The 19750-nt window shown below is 42.0% G+C and overlaps 1 protein-coding gene across 1 annotated transcript; it reads left to right on the top strand.

Annotated features, from left to right (window-relative positions):
• The first annotated feature begins 1077 nt into the window (after positions 1 to 1077).
• LOC6537815 (calcium uptake protein 1, mitochondrial) lies at positions 1078 to 2730 on the top strand. Its single transcript, XM_002098320.4, has 2 exons — positions 1078 to 2065; positions 2121 to 2730. Exons 1-2 carry the CDS (start codon positions 1299 to 1301, stop codon positions 2614 to 2616), a joined length of 1263 nt encoding a protein of 420 aa, XP_002098356.2. The 5' UTR covers positions 1078 to 1298; the 3' UTR covers positions 2617 to 2730.
• Positions 2731 to 19750: the final 17020 nt, after the last annotated feature.

Raw genomic sequence — 19750 nt, 5'->3', positions numbered from 1 at the left:
TAGAATATTGCTGCATATTGTCTATTCAGCTCGGAAACAATGTTATCGAAAATTTAACAGATAAAGAACATTATCAAGACCTAAATTAATTTTCTAAAATTGTTTAAAGGCAAATACTTTTTCAAATTTGTCAGCTCACATGTTTGCCAACGCAAATATTTATTAGTGCCATATATATTTGTTTAAAACAAAACCTTTTAAGGCAGTGAATATGGCCTAAAACAAAGGAATTTGAAGTGTAAGTAAAGCCTAAATAAATGTTTAAACTTCAATTAATTTTTATAGAAATTGTAAATAAGGCAATTGTTAAAGAAGGACAAAACCGTGATGCCTTTAACAAAAGCTGCAATTTAAAATTATTTTTAAATACCGTGTGCATTTTGCAATGCAATATATTCATATACCCATAAAAGCCTAATCAGAATTCATAAATATGTTAGTTTTGCTTTTTCCTGCACAGGCTTTGTATAAATTTGTATACAAATTATTTGCCATGATTCATTGGACATTTTTGTATTGCACGCCTTTTATTCAGCAATATACATAGCTCACACGTCTTAGCCTCATTTTATTAGCCAAATGCAGGACTTGAAGACCCATCGAAAGTTTTGCGAGCCAACGAGAGGTCCTTGAAATCGAAACTTACCAACGAGAGTCCTTCACAGTCGCACGTCGGCCGAGTATAAGAAGTTGGGGGCAACTTTTTCAGATATGCCGAGCACCTCAGTACAATGGCTGGCAAAATTGCCAGCTGACCGCCCATAAATGCATAGAAATCCAGTGCAGAAATTAGAGGAAATCCACACAAATCGAAGCAAACTTTTTGTGGGGGGTTGTGGTGCCATCGCATCGCACCGCCCAGTTTATTGTTCGCAAATTTCCCTGGGGCCTTATAAAGTCCAAGCACCCAGCACCATCAACACCATCTCACCAACTCACCCATCTAACCATCTTACTATCGACACCAGAATTTCCGTAGTGCAAACATTTGCGCTCCTGATTACTTTTAATGCTTTTCCATCGAGTGTGTTTCTGTGTGTGTGTGATCCAGGGAAAGGGGCCGGAAAAATCAGCAAGAGGCCAAGGCCTGGCAACATCAATCAGTTCAAGTTTTGGCTGAATAAAAATACAAAAAAAAATACAAAAACATAAAAGGGAAATAGGAAAATATAAAAAAGAAAATTGACCCAAATTCTGAGCAAACATAAAACGTTTTCCACACCGCACCACTAGCAAAATTCGCAGTTCCATCATTCGTGAATTTTCCGCTGTTTATGATAGTTTGAAATAGCCTAAATATGACGCGCTTCTGGCCATTGATATTTTTATGGTCCCGTTCGGCATCAGCAATTTTCTCGCACTTCTTGAGTGACATAAATGGGGAAAAGTGGCCATTGTCTGCCATTCTTCATGCCTCCTCAACGGATGAGGGTCAAAAAACAATTAGGCGCAATCGTTTGATTTCCCATGCCGATTCCTTTCGCGATTACACCATCATGCAGTATGAAAATCGACTGAGACTGTACGCTCATCCCACGAAGATTTTTCGCTACTTTGCCACCATTAAAATGAGGAATAAATCAGGTAAATGGGAACTATACATGACGCCCACTGATTTCCTAAGATCAATTCAACCCGGATCGAGGCAGCCAGACAACTTGGGTCTGGACAAATTCCACGTCCTGGACGAGCAGGCGGCCAGCAAGTGGAAGCCAAAAGTCAAGGACGATAGCATCTTTCTTCAGATCGAGGAGCGTGGTTTGCTCACCTACAGCGACTATGTGCTCCTGACCATCCTGCTCTCCATTCCGGAGCGCAATGTACAGATTGGCTTCAAGCTGTTCGATTTGAATGGTGATGGCGACGTGACCATCGAGGAACTGAATACGGTGCTTATGGCAATGACGCAGGGTGAAGTCTCCATGATGAACTCACACTTGAAGAGTCACTTCTTCGGGCATCAGCTCAACAGGACCCTGAGCATCGAGGACTTTCTGAAGTTTCTAAAAGCCCTGCACCATGAGATCCATAGGGAGCAGTTTCAGAACCTCTTGAAGGAGTCCAGGTATATGACCATTTTCAGTTAATACTCGTAATGCATTCCCATTGGTAATAAACAGATCAGTGATCTCTGAACTGGACTTCGCCAAGGTGGTGCTGGGTTTCAGGAAGTCACGAAGCGAACGACGCGAGATCCTGAAGCGAGTCAAGGAAAAGTTCGGCAAGCTGGACCGTGGCATTAGTCTGGAGGAGTTCTTGGCCTTCTTTCGCTTTGTCCAGGATGTGAGTGTTATGGACAATGCCCTTGCATTTTACTATTTCACCGGTGCGGATATCTCACCCAAAACGCTGCGACACATTGCCCATGTGGTGTCCGGCATCAGCCTCTCCGAACATCTTACGGATGTGCTTTTCTGCATCTTCGATCGCAATAAGGACAACATTATTCAGCGAAAGGAATTTGCAGAGATGCGACGCCAGTGGATGCATCCCATTCCGTTGCGCAAAAATCTTAGACTCTCATCCACGTTGTGTATTATGTGCAAGTGCACCTGGAAAATGCTGTCGGCCTGGGAAGTCAGAAGACCTCATCCTGGATACTCGTCCCTCTGGTGATTTCGTTGGGGGCTAAACGCTTTTAGTTCACTGACAAATCTACACTGCGACAAAATGCCACTGTGTATTTATTTTGTATAAAAATTTGTATATAAGTAAAGACGTCTTATCAGATTCACTTGTGCTTATTATGCCTCTATTGATTACTTCGCGTATGCAGATTTAAGAAACACAATGTCGCATGACAGAGCTTTTAATCAACTTTCTCTCAATGATTTGAACAAAAACGCGGATGCCTACAATTGACTTAGTCCTGAAGAAATGGAAAGGGCTCAGAAAAGCGCAGTCTGTTTGCTTTGGTCTTGAAACGTTTCAACTTCACAAGCCGCCAAGTTGAACGAGTTGAAAAATGAAGCGAGTCTACAGGACGAAAACCATTTTGTTGTTGCCCCGACACTCGAGTTGCGTGCAAGTGATGGGTAAAATTCAAATATAAAAGCAGATTCAGCACCTCCACGATCCACTCCACTCCAAACCAAAACCAAGCCCCCTACGACCACGTGGCTTACATGACTTTGAACTTTTATCACCTGCTGCCAAACGCTGCCAGCCATCAGAAAAGTGGGTGGCCTATTGGGTGGTTAGGTAGGTGTACGGCATGGAATGGCTGGGAATGACTGGGAATGGCTGGGAATGGGTGTAACCCGGCACTTACCAAAACAATTTTAAATACTTGCGGTAGCACGCACTCGAGGGTCGAGGCGTGTTGAGTTGAGCTGAGCTGAGCTGAGTTGAATGGAACTCAGCTCCATGGATCGACGAGACAATAGTTTGCCACATACACTTTATCTGGACATTGGCAGCCAGCCACAAGTTGATGACCGTCGGACAATTAGGGAGCCCAGGCATTCGAGATATTTGTTTAATTTACTCCCCTACGCAACGCAGTGTGGTGTGTCAACATTATTAAATGTAACGAATTCTAACTGGAACGAACTACTGTTATGGTCTCAGTGAATAATAATTACTATTTACATGCATTTGGTGTTGTTAATTGCGGGTCGTAGATACGAAAGTAGTTCACGGATTACAGAGCTCATAGAAAATTACATAAAAATTAATTCTACCTCGTATGTGGCCTTATCTATGGGTGCACATTAAAAAGCGACTGTTAATTGCCTAGCAAGGGGGAAAGAAAAAAAGCTTTCAACTATTATTTATGGACGCGAAGGGGACTGAAACTTGTATCAATTTACTAGCTGCCCGAGTCCATGAACCCCACAGTTTAGATGCTCATAAACATGTCGAGGTTACCTAGTACGATGCCATACCGCCTGCCAACTTTCACACAGCACTTTACAAAAATCAAACTCATGTGTGTGCTTTGCTTACACGTGTGCTGCCGCCACCAAACCGAAGGCAAAAACCCTCGCAGTTGTCTGTTCGCAAAACTTTGAAACTCGACGCGTCAAGGAAGTGCGATAAAAATAAACATGGAAGTTCAGGGGCTGCAAAGTTGTTGTTAGTGCCACCACGCCCGCCCAAAAGTGCAACGGCAAACCAACCGCAAGGACTTGAAAATGATTAGAAAGAAATGCCACAAATTCCAGTTTGCTGGACAGAAATCAATTAAATTGGCAAGAGCTGCCCGGTTGCTGGTTAGCCATAAATCAGAAATTATTATTTTGGATCTCAGTGTGGCCTATAATCATGAAATCAGCATCAACTGTCAATGGGATTTCGTTGGCAGTCAGAGTAGAGCAGAGCAGAGCAGAGGAAATTCTCCATTTCAAATAAATATTGACCAGTCTTGTTGTTATGGTGCTGGCCAAAATGCAAAAAGGCATTTATAACATTTTAAATTTCGTTGCCAAATTACAATGCTCTCATGTGCTCGACCACAAATTCTGCTGACTGACCTGAAACAAAAATGCTGCTGTCTCTTCTCGCTTTTCCAACTGGCCAAAGTGTGTGTGTGTGTGTGTTTCAAATGTTCGGTCGAAGCAATAACGTTTGACTCTGCCTATTTGACCAGTTTTCCTTAGCCCCTTTTTCTAAGCCCGGTAACCTTATAAATTCATACCACTTTTGGAGCCTTTGTGGGCTCGCTTTTATGTGTGAGATATTCAAATTTATAAATTATGCAATTTTATGGTTTTAAGGCGTAGAATGTGCAAAAATATTATTTTACACACATTTGTGCTCGAGCCGAGCATCGGACATCGCATTTGCAATTTGCAGGACGACCAGGTGAGTCGGTGTGTCTATGTGCGGCATATCCTGCCACAGATTTGCCTTCCAGCTGCACCACTTTAACATAATTTGCATGCATCTACTCCAGGTTGCTCTAATGCACAGGTTGAATTTTGGGCGACCAGCGACACTTATCTGAATTATGAATTTGCAGGTGCTTATCGGTCGGAATAATCACACATATACTATATGCATACATCCTGGAAGGAGCAGCCTTTTGAAGATTTAGGCAGCTGCAAATTTAATTTATCATCTTAGATACGCAAAGCACTAAATTTGCTTGGCGCAAGTCAAATGCCGACAATAAATACGCCTTTAAATCGCATTTAAATTAACTGCTACACTCACACCTGAGTGGCTGGCTGGCTGGCTGGTTGGCTGGATAATTAAGTTTCACGACTTTTGCTGGCTTTAAGCCCTTTTCCGGCTTTTCCAGCTTTCGCAGCTATTCCCCGCTTTCCCTGCTGGGGCAACGCTTTAACGTTCTGCACTTCTACGCGCATTGAAAAGTTGCCATTTAAAGGGATTAAAAAGTTTTTCACATCATTTCCTGCCGATTAAAATGTTCAGCGTGCGAGAACGACACACTTCCCAGCCAACCAACCCAGCTGAGCCCTAACTATTGCCCTGCCATCGTTTGCCGGAGCTGGAGGTTCAGTTTCAGTTTTCGAGGACACAAAGGATTCACATGTCGCCGAGCAAAGTTTTGCATCAGTCTGCGCTCTCGTAAAGCTACATTTACTTACAACTTGTACCGTGAGTTACGGCAAGTATTAGCACAAGTGCTCTTAAGGGGCCGCAGATTGCTCTTTCATTTTTAAATTTACCCAAAATGCGACCGTCTGGCTGGTCTCATCACACAAGGCTGATTGCCTCGACTATCGAATACCCAATGCATACGGTACTGTTGAAAAATATGCTGCACACTTAAGTGACATTCTTATATCACTCGAATGAAATCTGTTCAAGCCACTCACATCTACTAAAAATCAAAAAATATGTATGGCCTGTGTGAAATACCCCTAAAATGGGCCATTAGGAGGTACTGCAATCCACAGAGGACATAATGTTCTGCGGCTTGTTTGATTACGTTTCATCAAACGTGCCTAAAATCCTAAAAAGCACACATGTCAAACTAATAAAGTTTAAGCGAGAACGTTTTGATAACAACGTTTTGGCCAACAACAACAAGCGTATTCACATAACAACAAACCGTAAGTTGGGTTTATTTTTTGCTCCTTTTTTTTTTGTTTTTTTATTTTTTTTTTGGTTCAGACCAGACTTTCTCCTCCCTCATAGCAATTTACATACACATTCCCCGCCAGACGATTGTACATTTTAAATGCTGTGACATGAGACCGAGTAAAAGTTATTTAAACTTTTTCTTTGCCAGCTTAGTCCTTGCAGCAAAGTCCTTTTTCTCTGGCTGCTCTGATGAGCTTCACTCATAAAGCACTATACTCGTATTTGCTATGTTTGTTTTCCAGTTTGGCACAAACGAGCATTCAGGCATCCCGGCAGCCAGCCCCATTTGGCATCAGCATAATGATGATGAATGGCCCCTGCTGACATATGAAGCGCATTAATACAGTCTGTGCCATCGGATCGGATCCGATGGGATGCCATCGGAGGTGGGGCATTGGAGGCATTGGAGATTGGAGCACCCTTCCAGCCCATGACAGTTCGCTCATGAGATTCATTCGCTGCTGTTAACGAACTCTCGATGGTGTTTAAGGGCTTATTGGGTCCGCAGTACAAACAAAAGCATTAAAAACCTAATAACCCGGTTAAGAAACTAAATCGATCTTACTCAATGTGGAAAAAAGATAATAATAATAATAGAACAATAATGTTTTAATACTCATCGAATGCTTGTTTGGGTACCAAAGCACACTCGACTTTATTAACCATAAAATGTTTGTTTTTTTTTTCTGGTAGTTGGCATACGCAATTAATTAAAGCATATCCAATGTTAATTATTTAAGCACGTAAAGCTGATTACATAAGATAAACAAAGCGAAATCCGTTATAATTTATAATTACTCCGCGCATTATTGACTTACTTATGCAAATGACTTTGTTTTTGCAGTTAATTATCTCATAAGTTCATAATTGTTTGCATGCACTTATAAAACAACTTAATGAAATAGGCGAGTGACGTGGCTACGATAATTTATTTATGTTTCATATGCTGCCCGCTAAATTGAAATTTGTCCAGGAGCCTCAAACTGTTGATTACCACACAGCGATTAAATATTGCATTTATTAAGCCGCATCATCTGTATATGGCCGTTCGGTGAATGCGGAATTGCGCAAATTACAATTAAATAAGTAGTCAATGGCCTGTAAAATGTTGTATTAATATTAATGAAACAACAATGGCCCGACTAGGTATTCTCGTAAATTATTTGCAGATTGTAGCTTACGCCAATTTAAATTCTGATTACGGTCAGACCAATTTCCCAGCATCGAAAGTATTGAAAAAACACAAAACATATATACTTTTAATTAAAACAGTAATTGTAATTACCACACACACGACGAGCCATAAAATGTAATTATCTGGCGTAGTTATTTAAAAAGATTGAAAAGGATGTCTTGAAATGGAATATTTTCGCCGCCATCTCAACATTTTACTCCGAAAAAGGACGAAATTGCCTAGCAACATGTAGCCAGCGATTGGATTTCCCCTTCGAAGGACACGAAACTACCCCTGCTGAATGGAAAATACCAGCACCCAGCCACCGGCACAGTTAAATCAAAATTAACCACAATAAATACATGCAGCCCGTAATCAGGACAAAATTGCATCAAATATTAATATGGCAAACGCATTAATTTAACAGCAGGCCAAATGCATTATTATATTTATTATGGGTTCCTGTCCGATTTACTGATGCATAATTAATGTCTCGGTACCCACAAAAAGTTTATCAATACCCAAACGTCTTGGGGTTCCACAACTTTTTTAATAAATTAAAGCCAAACGAATGGAAGGTGATGTTTCCAAAAAAAAAGAAAATAAAAATATTAAAATATGGAAAGGTCTATAAGCAAAAGGTAAAAGGGAAAGCGAAAATCACGGCGAATGATTAATGTTAAAGAAATATAAAATGTGCCAAGCGATTAAAAGGCGGCCTTGCCAGTAACGCATTTATTTATGGCAATCATTTATCATTTGCTTGCCGGACAGGACCTCTTCCACGCCCACACCACCAACACTCCACCAATCCGTTCAGGCTAGACAGGATGTGTGATAATGCAGCAAAGGCATGCGCGGCACAAGGACCTCTGCCTTTCCGACTTTCGCAGCCCAGCATTCCGATGGCCAGCATGCCAAACAATTATTTATTTGATGCTCCACCAGCTACCTTTTGAATAAAAAATTGCCCAGCCCATCGATACAACAGAATCGTGGGTGTGTGGGTCTCCGTGTCCCTCGACAAATGGAGCAAGCTCCATCGACTCCCAAACTTCCAACTCCTGACTCCCAGCTTCCAGTCCAGTCCATAGCACTGACATGTGTCAATCAGAACAGAAACCGAAACAGGGAAATAATCTCTGCTCGCACTGAACTTAAATGTATTATGACAAATATTTTGCAATCTCTGCAGCGGAGTGATGGGCGGGGCAAGGTGTCCTGACCTCACTTTATCACGCTACACTCTTAAAAGAAACGGGCGTATTGGGATGTTGAAAATTGAGTCTGCAAATTGAGTCTCTTGGTAAATAAACAAGTATTTATCTTACGAATATATATATTTTAAGTTATAGAAAATGTTAGTTTTGGTTTGCTTTGTAGATAGTAAAGTTTCGTGTGGAAAACAGACAATCGTTCATTGGGTAGTGGGTATCCTTGAGCCCAGAATATCCTGCAACGACTTCATCTTGTCTGTCAAGCGGCGCACAATGACGTTAAAATAAAAATCATTTCGGTGCAAATTTATTGCGGCATACGGCTGCGTTTGACATCGACTTTTTCGGTGCCATCTCTGCTTTGCTGCCGCCTTTGTTGCTCCCGACGCATCCTGACGCATCCTGATGGCTCACTCTCACTTGTTGGCGGCAAGGAAATGCATGGCGCATTTTCGCTTTCTCTGCGAGTTTCGCTCACTTTACTTTGCTGAATGCGCGGGCCGTAAATCAATTTTATATTTATTATTTTATGAATCGCAATTGCTTTTATTTTCATTTTTATTTTCAATTTGAACCGCTTGGCTTGGCGTCGGCGAGCGGCACTTAAGTACGCATCGTTTGCATGCGCGGCTATCGCGCAATTTAATTTACCGTATGGCGCACGAGCGACCTTAATTGGAAATATGTATTCGCATGTGTTCGCCTTGTCCGTATCTGCACTGCTGTCCGTATGTCCCGATGTCCGTATGTCCCGATGTCCGTATGTCCCAATGTCCGTATGTCCCAATGTCCGGATGTCCAGGTGTCCGCGAGTCCTTGCCTCCTGTTCTTGCCCAGCTTTGCAACGTTGATAGCGCGCAGCACGTAATTTTGTGGTCAAGGCGCCTCTCATTTCTCTCGACTGCAACGGAAACGCGCTTCAAGATAAAATGAAATTAATTTCGCAGAAATAACGCTAAAAATTATGAGCAGTTCGATGTTACGCAGTGGTAAATATTTGATTAAGATTGTATTTGTATGCGTACTATGAAGAAAGTCCATTAAATAAGGGAAAAAGCAATAATTCAACGATAATTCTTGGAGTATTAGTTGCTAGTTTTGTATGCTGTTTGCAAAGGCAATCAAATTATAAGTTCAGAAATTAAAAAGTAGTGAAATTAACCTATAATTTCAGAGCAATATCCACACATCATATAAAAATCGTTGATTGCTGGCTGCAAGGACTAATATTTACAGTTTAACATGTGTGTTCCGGCGACTAATTGAAATACTTTGCACTAATGACGGTCTACATGCTAATGACACGGCCAAACTGCTTATTAAATTGCCAATGATTCGCACGGCGCGACTGAATCGTGTTTGCCAGATATTCATATTCATTCTGTTTGTTGAATGTTCCGGTTTCGAAGGGAACAAATTGAGGTCGCCTCCACATATCGCATGCAAATTTGGCCAAATCCATTCAGTTCGTTTCTGCTTTCCAGCCCGTTGTTGTTCGGACCAGAAATGTTGTGAGATCCTTTCGGGGGAAGGACGAAAGGATGGTGCCTTTGTATAATGTGTACACATTAACGAAATTTGCATATTAATTAAAAGTTAACGACGCTGTTCTGTTGTTGGTATTTTGGTATTGGTTTCCAGGCCGTTGGATGCCAGCTGGCGGGGCCAAAAATCATTTACCCACCAATATACACAGCCCATCTAGCATTGGTTTGTGTCGGAATGATTTAATCTTTCGCTATTTTACACGATGTCCCAGCCATCAACAGCTGGCTAATTATGTAAGTTCATACAATGCCTGGGGGGGGGGAAACTCAGTACTTATACCATCTCAGCCCTATACCCTCTGGCCTCGCATCGATTCAAAGTTATAATTGCTGGAAAACTTTTGGCTAAATTCTACATTCAGCCAAACATCGTCGATTTGATGATTGCCGTTGTTGCATTTCGAGTTAGGCAAATCCAATTTTCAATTTGCCAATTGCATCAAAGGCAAAATGGGAGTGAAGTAGAAGGATGTGAGTGGATGTGGTTATAGTTTTGGATTAGTAATTGGCATAAGGAAAGCACAGTCAATGGTTCATGGAAATCAAGTGGGTGGGGCCAGAATGCTGCAAAATCGCTTGACTCTGGCAAAATATCAAACATTTTGTTATGAGTACCACCAGCACCAGTACGTATGTGCCTTCAGTGTCAATTTGCACATGTGCATATCGGAGGCAAATTTAATAAAGCTTGAGAACAAATTGCAAAGTAATTTGCGGGGTGTTTGCCCAGAATGGGTAGCCACTTGCCAGCTAAACCGAAAGTATTGTATATCCAAATCGGAATCGGCATCGATGCAGCTTGCTGTTTGCAGTTTGCAGTTTTGTGCAAACCCAAATTGAAATGACAATGGACAATAGGCCAAGCCGCACACCGAGAAACACACACACACACACAATCCCCGAATCCCCGAATCTCCAAGTCCCCAAATAACCAAATCCAGAATAGTTGCCTCCAGAGGAAAGGCATCTAGCCACAGCCCATTGGGCTGGGCGAGTGGTCAAGTCAAGTCAGTTGGAGCAGAACAATTGAAATAATTGCCCAAAATGTGGGTGGAGCTAACCGATGTCTAATGGGAAAGAATAATATACACACACACACAGGCACACACACGAAAGCAAACTGCAGAAAGGATAACCGAAACCTGCAGGCACAGCATGTCGATTTCCCAATGCCAACGCACAGGTAAATGGAAAGAAATGTAGTTTGTAAAATGCCCCTTGACTCCTTGGCTATCGACGCAGGCCATACTGTGTAATTTAGTTATCTACTCGTATTAGGGCTCCTTTTGGGGCTCAACTAATTACTGAAATAATATTTACCCACACACGAGGACATGAGGAATGGCCCTGGCCAAAGCGGCCACATAAATCCTGGCCTCCAGTCGAACATCGAGCATCGCTCTCTCTCTTATTAGACGGATGACCAAAACAGAGGGCACCATTGATAAACACATGAAATATGCCTCCGAGTTTGGAGCTCCGTTTTCGGCACATTAACAGAGCACTCCGTTTTCGGTTCAGTTTTGGTTAGAAACCCAATTGATTGATGGCAAGGCCAGCGCGTCAAGGCAAATGGCCATTGGATATACAATCTTGTTCCAGTTTTAAACTAGCTTTACTTCTTTAGTTCTTTAGTTCTTACCCAATCCCGCTGGCTGGGCAAACGCAGAGAGCCAGACAGACAATGCTCGACGCAATGAAATTTTCAATAACATTTTTAGCAAATCATTTCAGTGACCTCCAGAGCGAGAGGATAAATATTAATAACTTGGTCACTCAGCGCAAAAAGGTGAAGGCTAAGCCCAGTGCTTCAGTTCTCCAGCGTCTCCAGTTCTCCTGGCACCACCACAAACAGAATCCAACTGGGGGGGATGGAAATAGAGCTGCTCAAATAATAAAAATAATAATAATAATAATAAAGCAGCGGACGCAGCACAGCGAAGCACGTAAAGGAAGGGCAGTGAATAGATAAATAGTTTTGTTGCTGATGACAATACAAAAACAGTTCAGGCAGGACAACAGCAGCACAAAGCGGCCCGAGCGGCAAAAAATAAATATACGAGTATAAAAAAAAAAAAGGAATTCCAACCGGCGCATAATAAAGAACAGTCAGAAAGGGTAGATGGGTGTTTCAGTTTGGTCAGGGGTTGTCACAGCAAAGGGTGTCTCCGAGCACTTGAAAGAAAAAGTACATTTATTTGAAATGCAAAACTACTTAAGTCCATTACTACTTGGAATTTGTAGGTCAAAGTTTGTGCTATGGCAAGATTTTAAAATTAAACTATATTATTCTATAACAAGCTTAGGAACACAAATATTATGACAGCTATGTAAAGAGCTTTTTTAAGGGATTGCTATAAATAAATGGTATAAATATGTGAGCTACTTCTCTTGTCACTATGCCTACGAAGTAGGATTAGCACTTCCCATTGTGACATTTGTAGTTGCAGTGTAAGCAAAATGGAAATATTTTTATAAACTTGCTGGCACATGAATAGACGAGAGAGCATAAGAATGCAAAGCCATCTACCTATGAGCCAGCCACTCTGGCTTAGCCACCTGCCCAGTCCTGGTCTAAATATTAAAATTCATACGCCATGTCGTACAGCCAAATCAGTAGGGCTTGGTGGTGCCACTACTCAGGACTCTAGGTGGAACTGGGTGCTGGGTTCTGGATGCTGTTCCTGCTGCTATTCCTAGTGCTGCTTCTGCTGTGACAACAATCACAACGATTTTCATTAGGCAAACAGCAGTGGCACAGCATATTTGCCGTGAAGCTGGATTGGGCCAAAGGCAGAGTACCGACTACCATGCCCAATCCCATTCTTGTACAACAATTGCACAATTTATGTGGCATATATTTGCCGCACAGACGGCGATGGTGATGGTGACGTTGACGGCGATGGTGATGGTGCTGTGCTGGCCAGGTCAACCAGGTTGGCCCACTACCAACAGTCCGGAGCTCCGTCAATCCGGCAAACCTTTTGCTTTTGCACGCCTCCACAACGTGTCCGACAATGCCATGAAACGAGCCGTTAAGCTAACACAAAAAAAGCAAAATACTCGTCGGGTCTAAAGCGATATATATATATGTATATGTATATATGCATAGTGTATAACGGCAGAGATATAGGTGGAGAGGTATGCCGTGTACACTCGAGAAGTAAACTGCAAAAATATTACAAATTCAAAATGCTAAATGTGCATTTAACTTGTGTATTTATGTAAATCTCTCGAAAATTATTTCCAACCCCACGAAAGGTGGAGAGCGGACATGAACTGCGACTTCTGGAGTCCTCAATCCACCCAAATTCCAATCTCCACTACCCCAACTGCTAGACGGCAAATCATTTGAATATACTGGTATTTTTCATCCATTTCTGTTGTCAGTCGCTCTGCCACATGTTCATTCCCATTTCGATTCCGCTCGCCTTGTCTGCCAATTGTCACCATTTCGGATTGATGGCAAAGTGAACGTGGAGCGCTGCTCCTTCTTCAGCATTTACCTCTGTACCTCTATATATATGTACCTCCAAACCTCTGCGTCCTGGTCATGGTCCTGGTTTTGGGTTCAAGTTCTAGTTACTGGACTGTGGTTTCTGGGGGGGATTGGGGTGGGGGGTGGTTTGCCACCGCCAGGAACCACAGTGCTTCGGTTTTCGTATAGTTTCGGTTTCGCTTTACTTTCGGTTCATAACTGAGCACGGCTATTTTACGAGCTGCAGTAATAGTATCTGTGCTTTTTTAAGACTGCCAATAAATCTGCACAACTTTGCAAAAGCGAACAGTCGTTTAGCAGGTTTATGCGTCTTGAATTCGTGGCAATGCTCACGGAATACTCGATCTATGCAAATCGCATTCTTATACGTTCAAAACCAATCAATTCATAGCTTTAATTCATTTAATACACTCTTGCGCCTATTTTACTCTAAGTAAAGTAGTTTACAAAATTTGGTAAGCGTAGACACTCGAACATTTAATAGACTTCAGCATACACGTTAACGTTTCATACAATTTCTGAATTATTAATCACCGAATTAGGTATGCGTGTAAACACATTACGTAGGTGGTGCTGCAAAAGTACAGTCATGAATTTACCTTGGCGTGGATTCATTTGCGTCACGTTATTGCATATTTATGGCCACTGCCCTGCACCGAACTAAACTACGTATGAAATTATTCAAGGTAATGTGTGTGGGACGACTCCGTTGCATTACGAATTCTGGTTAGCCAACAAAGTGCTAAATCCGATTTAAGCCCAAGTCCAAGCCGGAGCTATGGCATTTTAGGGAGTTTGGGTTCGCTCCGGGATTGCCTGCAAGGGAATATGTAATGCGAGTTGCTTCACCTTTTGCAATTAAGTTTTCAGAAATCAACCATCAGGCATCAGGCATCAGGCCGGCATTAAAGTTGTGCCCGTACATTTCTGATGAGGCACTCGTATTACCTAGCGGCATTGGGTTCTCTCCTCAACCGCATCCGCATTATCTGGCAGTCCAACTTGGCCAGCTGGCAGACAAACAAACCTGCAGGATCTGTGGGTGTACGGAGCACAGAGTCCAGGACTCTACTCTGTAGTCCTGGTGCCCCATTCAATTTGTTCACGTTGCTCCGACTTGAATGAGTTAATCCTTTTGCAAATCGCCGGCATATTATCAGTCTGGCGGGACCCATCGAAAACAATGAAACGAGACGCCGTTGTCAGCTATTGTTTATCAATTTTATGCAAATCACAGACACTTCTTTTTTGTACTTTCTAAGGGGTATGTTTACTTTGAATAAGGTGTTTGTATGGCAGTCAAGAAACACACTATAATATAAGATAATCTTTATTTCTTGAGTTGAATTATGTATAAGTATAGTAATCAGGGTAACGATAATGTCTGATTTGTTTGGCTAAAGTTAAATTATCTCTTCTTGAAGTAGAAGCTAAATATTTCACAGTTTCGAGAATATTTGGTGTTATTCAAGTCCTGTCAGGGTATCCACACTTCGCATCGTTGAACTCAGCAAAGTGTCCCTTTTTTCCCGCTGTTTTCCTCCCTGTTATCAGGTGGACGGCATATTTTCGAAATTGAATTAAGTCGGCTTTTCGGCATTGAATACATTTTAATATTTTAATTTGATATGCATGCGACGAGAGCGCAAACAACGGGGGCTCAACATTTAATCAAATAATTAAGATCTCGCAACTATTTGGAGTGTGGGTGGCACAGGAGGCGTATTAGCCACTTGAAGAGTTTATCTTTCGCTGGAACTGCGTTTTGTGGCGATGAGTGGGTGTGGATTTGTTGATGATATTCGTCCTGTGATGGCGGCGATTTCCAGATAATATTGCAAATGCTTGCTGGGCCGCAGGGCGCTTGTGTAGCTGCCGTTGATTTCCCGCTTAGTCGAAAATTCGTTTTAATCCCACACGCAGTGGCCAAACTTTCACTTTTTGCCCAGCGGCGAAGGCAACTGAAATTGAAACTGTTTAGCCCGGCGGCGGGTGGGCAGTGGAAAACCAGTTTGTTGGAAAATCAGCCTGCCAATGCTGTGGCGGCAATCATGTGCCTCAAAATAAATCCCTTGCCCCCGGGGCACACACGACTTTCGGCGGACGAGATTTTAATTCAATTACATCTGTAGCTGCAAGTCGTGTGCAAATATTTTCATAGGACAAATTAAAACGTCACCCACCCAGTCCTCTCCCGTCCCGTCCACCGTCTTGGCATCCACGGCATCTACGGCATCCTCGCAAAACCACCACCAAGTTCACGAGTTTCCCGGGAAGATGGTACCCGCACCCACATGCGTGACGCGCTGTTTGCACTCGAGACAGAACTTTAGCCCTCTTCTCGCCGCTCGGCAAACAAGCCTGTTGGCCACGATTTAAAAATGCCGCCCCAAAAGGTCCTGCAGCTCCTTTGGCCCCACACACACACACACTCGCACACTCACTTGCCCGTCAGGATGAGCTGGTGATTGCGTGCATTCGTGTCTGAGGATTGCCACTGGCCACCCGGGGCGTATAATTGTGGACCGGCGTGAGTTTCAGCCTTCTGCATTCAGCATTCTCCGTACACTCCGTACGACTCTGGCCATTTCTGGTGCGGCGAACAGGACTTCTACTCCTGCAATTGTCTTCTGGCTCCCTTTCCAGTGCAACTTGCATAATAATGATTGTAGTTGTCGGCCCTCCGATTGCTCCCCAAAAACCCCAGCCACATATCCCCAACGCCCAACGCCACGGGCACAGGACAGCCACTATTTATCTGTGTTTTTGTGAGCATTGTGGCTTCTTTTCGGTGCCAGCTGTCTGTAATTATGTGCGCATAAGCAAGGTCCTTGTTGTGGGGCAATTGTAGCACTCTTCAGCACAATCTCGTTTTGAAATTGCCATGAATCAAGCTGCAATGGGTGGCCTAAGGATACACAGGCTAGGAATACTCTTCAATAAATTATTTCTATTTTACATAATATTTAATTAAATTATATCAACCTCAGAATTGTATCCTTAGATAGGCTTTACATAAAAGTCATGTTAATATAGGTACATGAAACTTAAACCAGTGACATTTATTAGACTTTATGTTGTATGTCTCATCTGTAATACCTTCAGTATACACTTCAGATGCGTAATACCCTCTTATAGAGTATCAAAAACACCAGCAGTGACACAGAGTGACATTTTTGAAAAGTTCCTTGTCTTGTTGCGCCGAGTATAATTTAGATACCCCACGTTTAAGGTTAGGCCCCCACCATATGCAGCAATTCACAGAATTTAACACAGAAACCGGTGCACAATATTTGCAATCAAGAAACAGAGAAAAAATATCCAGGTAATAGCCAATTTGAGGCCATCAGGAAATCTTAAATTCAATCGACGCTTAATGCAGTTATCCAAGCGCTAAAGTCAATCGAATACTGATGGCTCTCCACACGCCACGCCACGAATGCCTCAAGGTATTCAAATTACACGGAATTTCAATAATTAAAAAATGCAGCGATGGTAGCGAAAACAGTAGCGAGAACAGTAGCAGTAGCAAAAATTATGTATGTATATTCGCTGCGTCAATAAAGCCGCAAGTTGGTCTTCGAATCGCCGAGGGTGAACACAAAAAAAAAAAAATAATAAAAAAATAGGAGGAGCGATAAAAACCGAAGGAGAACTTCGCACAGGAAGTCGCTATGGGGCGAAAATCTGATGCGGAAATCGAAATTTGTTAAATGGAGCAATCGATGGATGGCGATGACTGACTGTGCCACGCCCCCACGAGCCATCCGCCCCCCGTACTGTGGATACACTGCATACACTGCCCCACATCCCCAGAGAAAATCCGGAGTCGAGACTTGCGTTTGGTTTTACATTTTATCGCTTGTACGTTTGCACCATTTCAATTACAAACAATAACAATAAAAAGTGGGCGGCAGTGGGCGTGGTGCTTAAGAAAAAGCGCGTAACGGGGGTGGTGGGGGGAATTAAGACAGAGTTTTGTACGTACACATCAATTTACAATGCTGGCTGCAATCAAAGAGCAGATTTATTTCTGTATATCTCTGTATATTTGTAAAACTTGGGACAAAAAACTGTTAAAAATAGAGAAAACATTCCGATAAATAGGTTTACATACAACATATATTAAACATGAAAATCCACAAAAAAATTTTAAAAGTTAAAACTGATGAAATAAGTTTTCAGCTTGCGTTGCAATACTGCATAAAATAAATGTTAAAGCGGGAAATGCTTGAGATGCTATTGCAATGGCCTCTGCTGTACTTATAGATCCACATAGAAAAAAGCGGAAGCAGAAGTGCAAGGGAATTAGTTCACACGGAAGTGGCTCACCCCCGGGGTTTCCAATTCCCCACACCCGCTCTATTGGTGATCCAGGAGACTACGGATGGGGTCCACAAGGAGCAGGATGAGGAGCAGGAAGGGAAGGAAGATGAGGAGCAGAATGAATGGAGGGCAGACGGAGCAGCGTAACTCTCGTGCGGAAGCTAGGTGTCGAAGCGGGAATTGTAGGTAAATATTATTGTAAAAGAAATTTAAATACGGATTTTTTCCACTATCTCTGGCTCTGCCCATTCCAGATGCACCCCCATCTTCTATATAGCAGCCAACTTGGCTCACGGCCTGACCCATTATCCTTCGGACGGTCGCTTTGCACTGACGTTAATGGAATTTCTGAGCTCGTTTTTTTTTTTAGCCGTCTTTATCTGTGGAGAAAGCGGGGCCAAAGCATTTGCTTCTTAAAGTCTGCCCCTCGAAAGTTTTCTTAAGAGCGAACGCAATTGGAATAAACTAAAACTCGTCAACTCTCAAGGATCTCGGAATCAATTTGAATCGCACATAACAACTGCGACTGAAAATTTCTAAGAAGTGCAGTTAACCGCAACGAGGAAATGGAAAACTCATTTGTGGGAAAAGCTACGACATTCAAATGCAGTGGCGTATTTTATTCTGGTCAAGGCTAAGCGGACGGACTAATTTTAGGAAAAGCAAAAATAAAACTCATTAAAAACGTGCAATCGAGACAATACATTTCTATATAAAATGCCAAACAGCGAAGGCCTTCAAATTGAGCGCATGGAAATATGCTTTAATAAAGCAAATTTCTAATGAAACCAAATACGAAATGCCATGATATACAATTTGTACATATTTATTTGGTCAAAAAAATAATATAATAAATGGGTTTCTTTTGAAATGAAGTGCGGACTTGTTTACCGTTGGCAGCTGCATAACAAATTGAGTTTATTAAACTTAAGAGTTAAATTTTCTTTTCTCGCCTTAGTTTGCTAGACTTGAATAACTATTTGACTCATTTAAATGATAGTTTTTGTTGCCGTGTAGCCTTCGCATTATCCTCTACCCACCTCCCCCTAACTAAGAACTTTTCTTATAATCATCGATGTCGGCCAACAAACTTGAGTTGGGGCGTGGATTGCCCCCGGCGATGGCATAGTTCCCGAGCACTTTGCATTTGCCACAGACATGGCCTTGCCGCTGTTCGAAGTTGTTCAAAGTAATTGAACATGCCTCACCTTGCCACGCAGCTCCTTCGAGAAACCAACTCATACCATTCGATTCCATTCCATTCGATTCCACCCACTGGAGCACCCATAATCTATCAGAGAAACTGCAATTGCAGCATTATACACAGCACACAAGAAAAAAGAAGCAAACTTAACTCTGCAGAATAATTATTGATTTTAAACATCTAGCCCAATTAGTGAATTTAATTAGGGTTCGGGTCGCATTAAATCAAGATGATATATTGCAATGGCCGTTGATAAGTGACAAATGCACTGCTGCACAGAGGCAATTATATTGCGTTGGAAATTAATAATTATAAAATTATAGTTTAATACGTCAGCTGAAGTGCTAAATAAATAATACATATATACACAGAAGACTTCTGTAAAAAGCTTTTAAAAAATGAGCAATCAAAAAAGCAAGTTAAATATATATTATATATTTTGGATAAAGCTAAGATAAATATATGTATGTCAAATAATCTTTTAAAAATCGTATAAAATATATCTATAAATTCTTAGAAATTACTTATTTCAGTGTGAAAAAAAAATATGGAGAGGGCAGTGAAATCTATTCTACTCACTTCGTGGTCATGCTGTTGATGCCTCGCTTTTTCACGACAGACTTTAGCAACTTAACAGATCATTGGTCAGTGGATGTGGCAGTGCCTGTGGCAAGGAAGTCGTTGGTAGTCCATGGGTAGGTGTATACAGTACAGTACACCCCCATTCAG

This window comes from Drosophila yakuba, chromosome 3R (assembly GCF_016746365.2).
Source record: "Drosophila yakuba strain Tai18E2 chromosome 3R, Prin_Dyak_Tai18E2_2.1, whole genome shotgun sequence".
NCBI lineage: Eukaryota > Metazoa > Arthropoda > Insecta > Diptera > Drosophilidae > Drosophila > Drosophila yakuba.
Note: the sequence above shows the minus strand (reverse complement) of the source record. Positions and strands in the feature narration are given on the sequence as shown.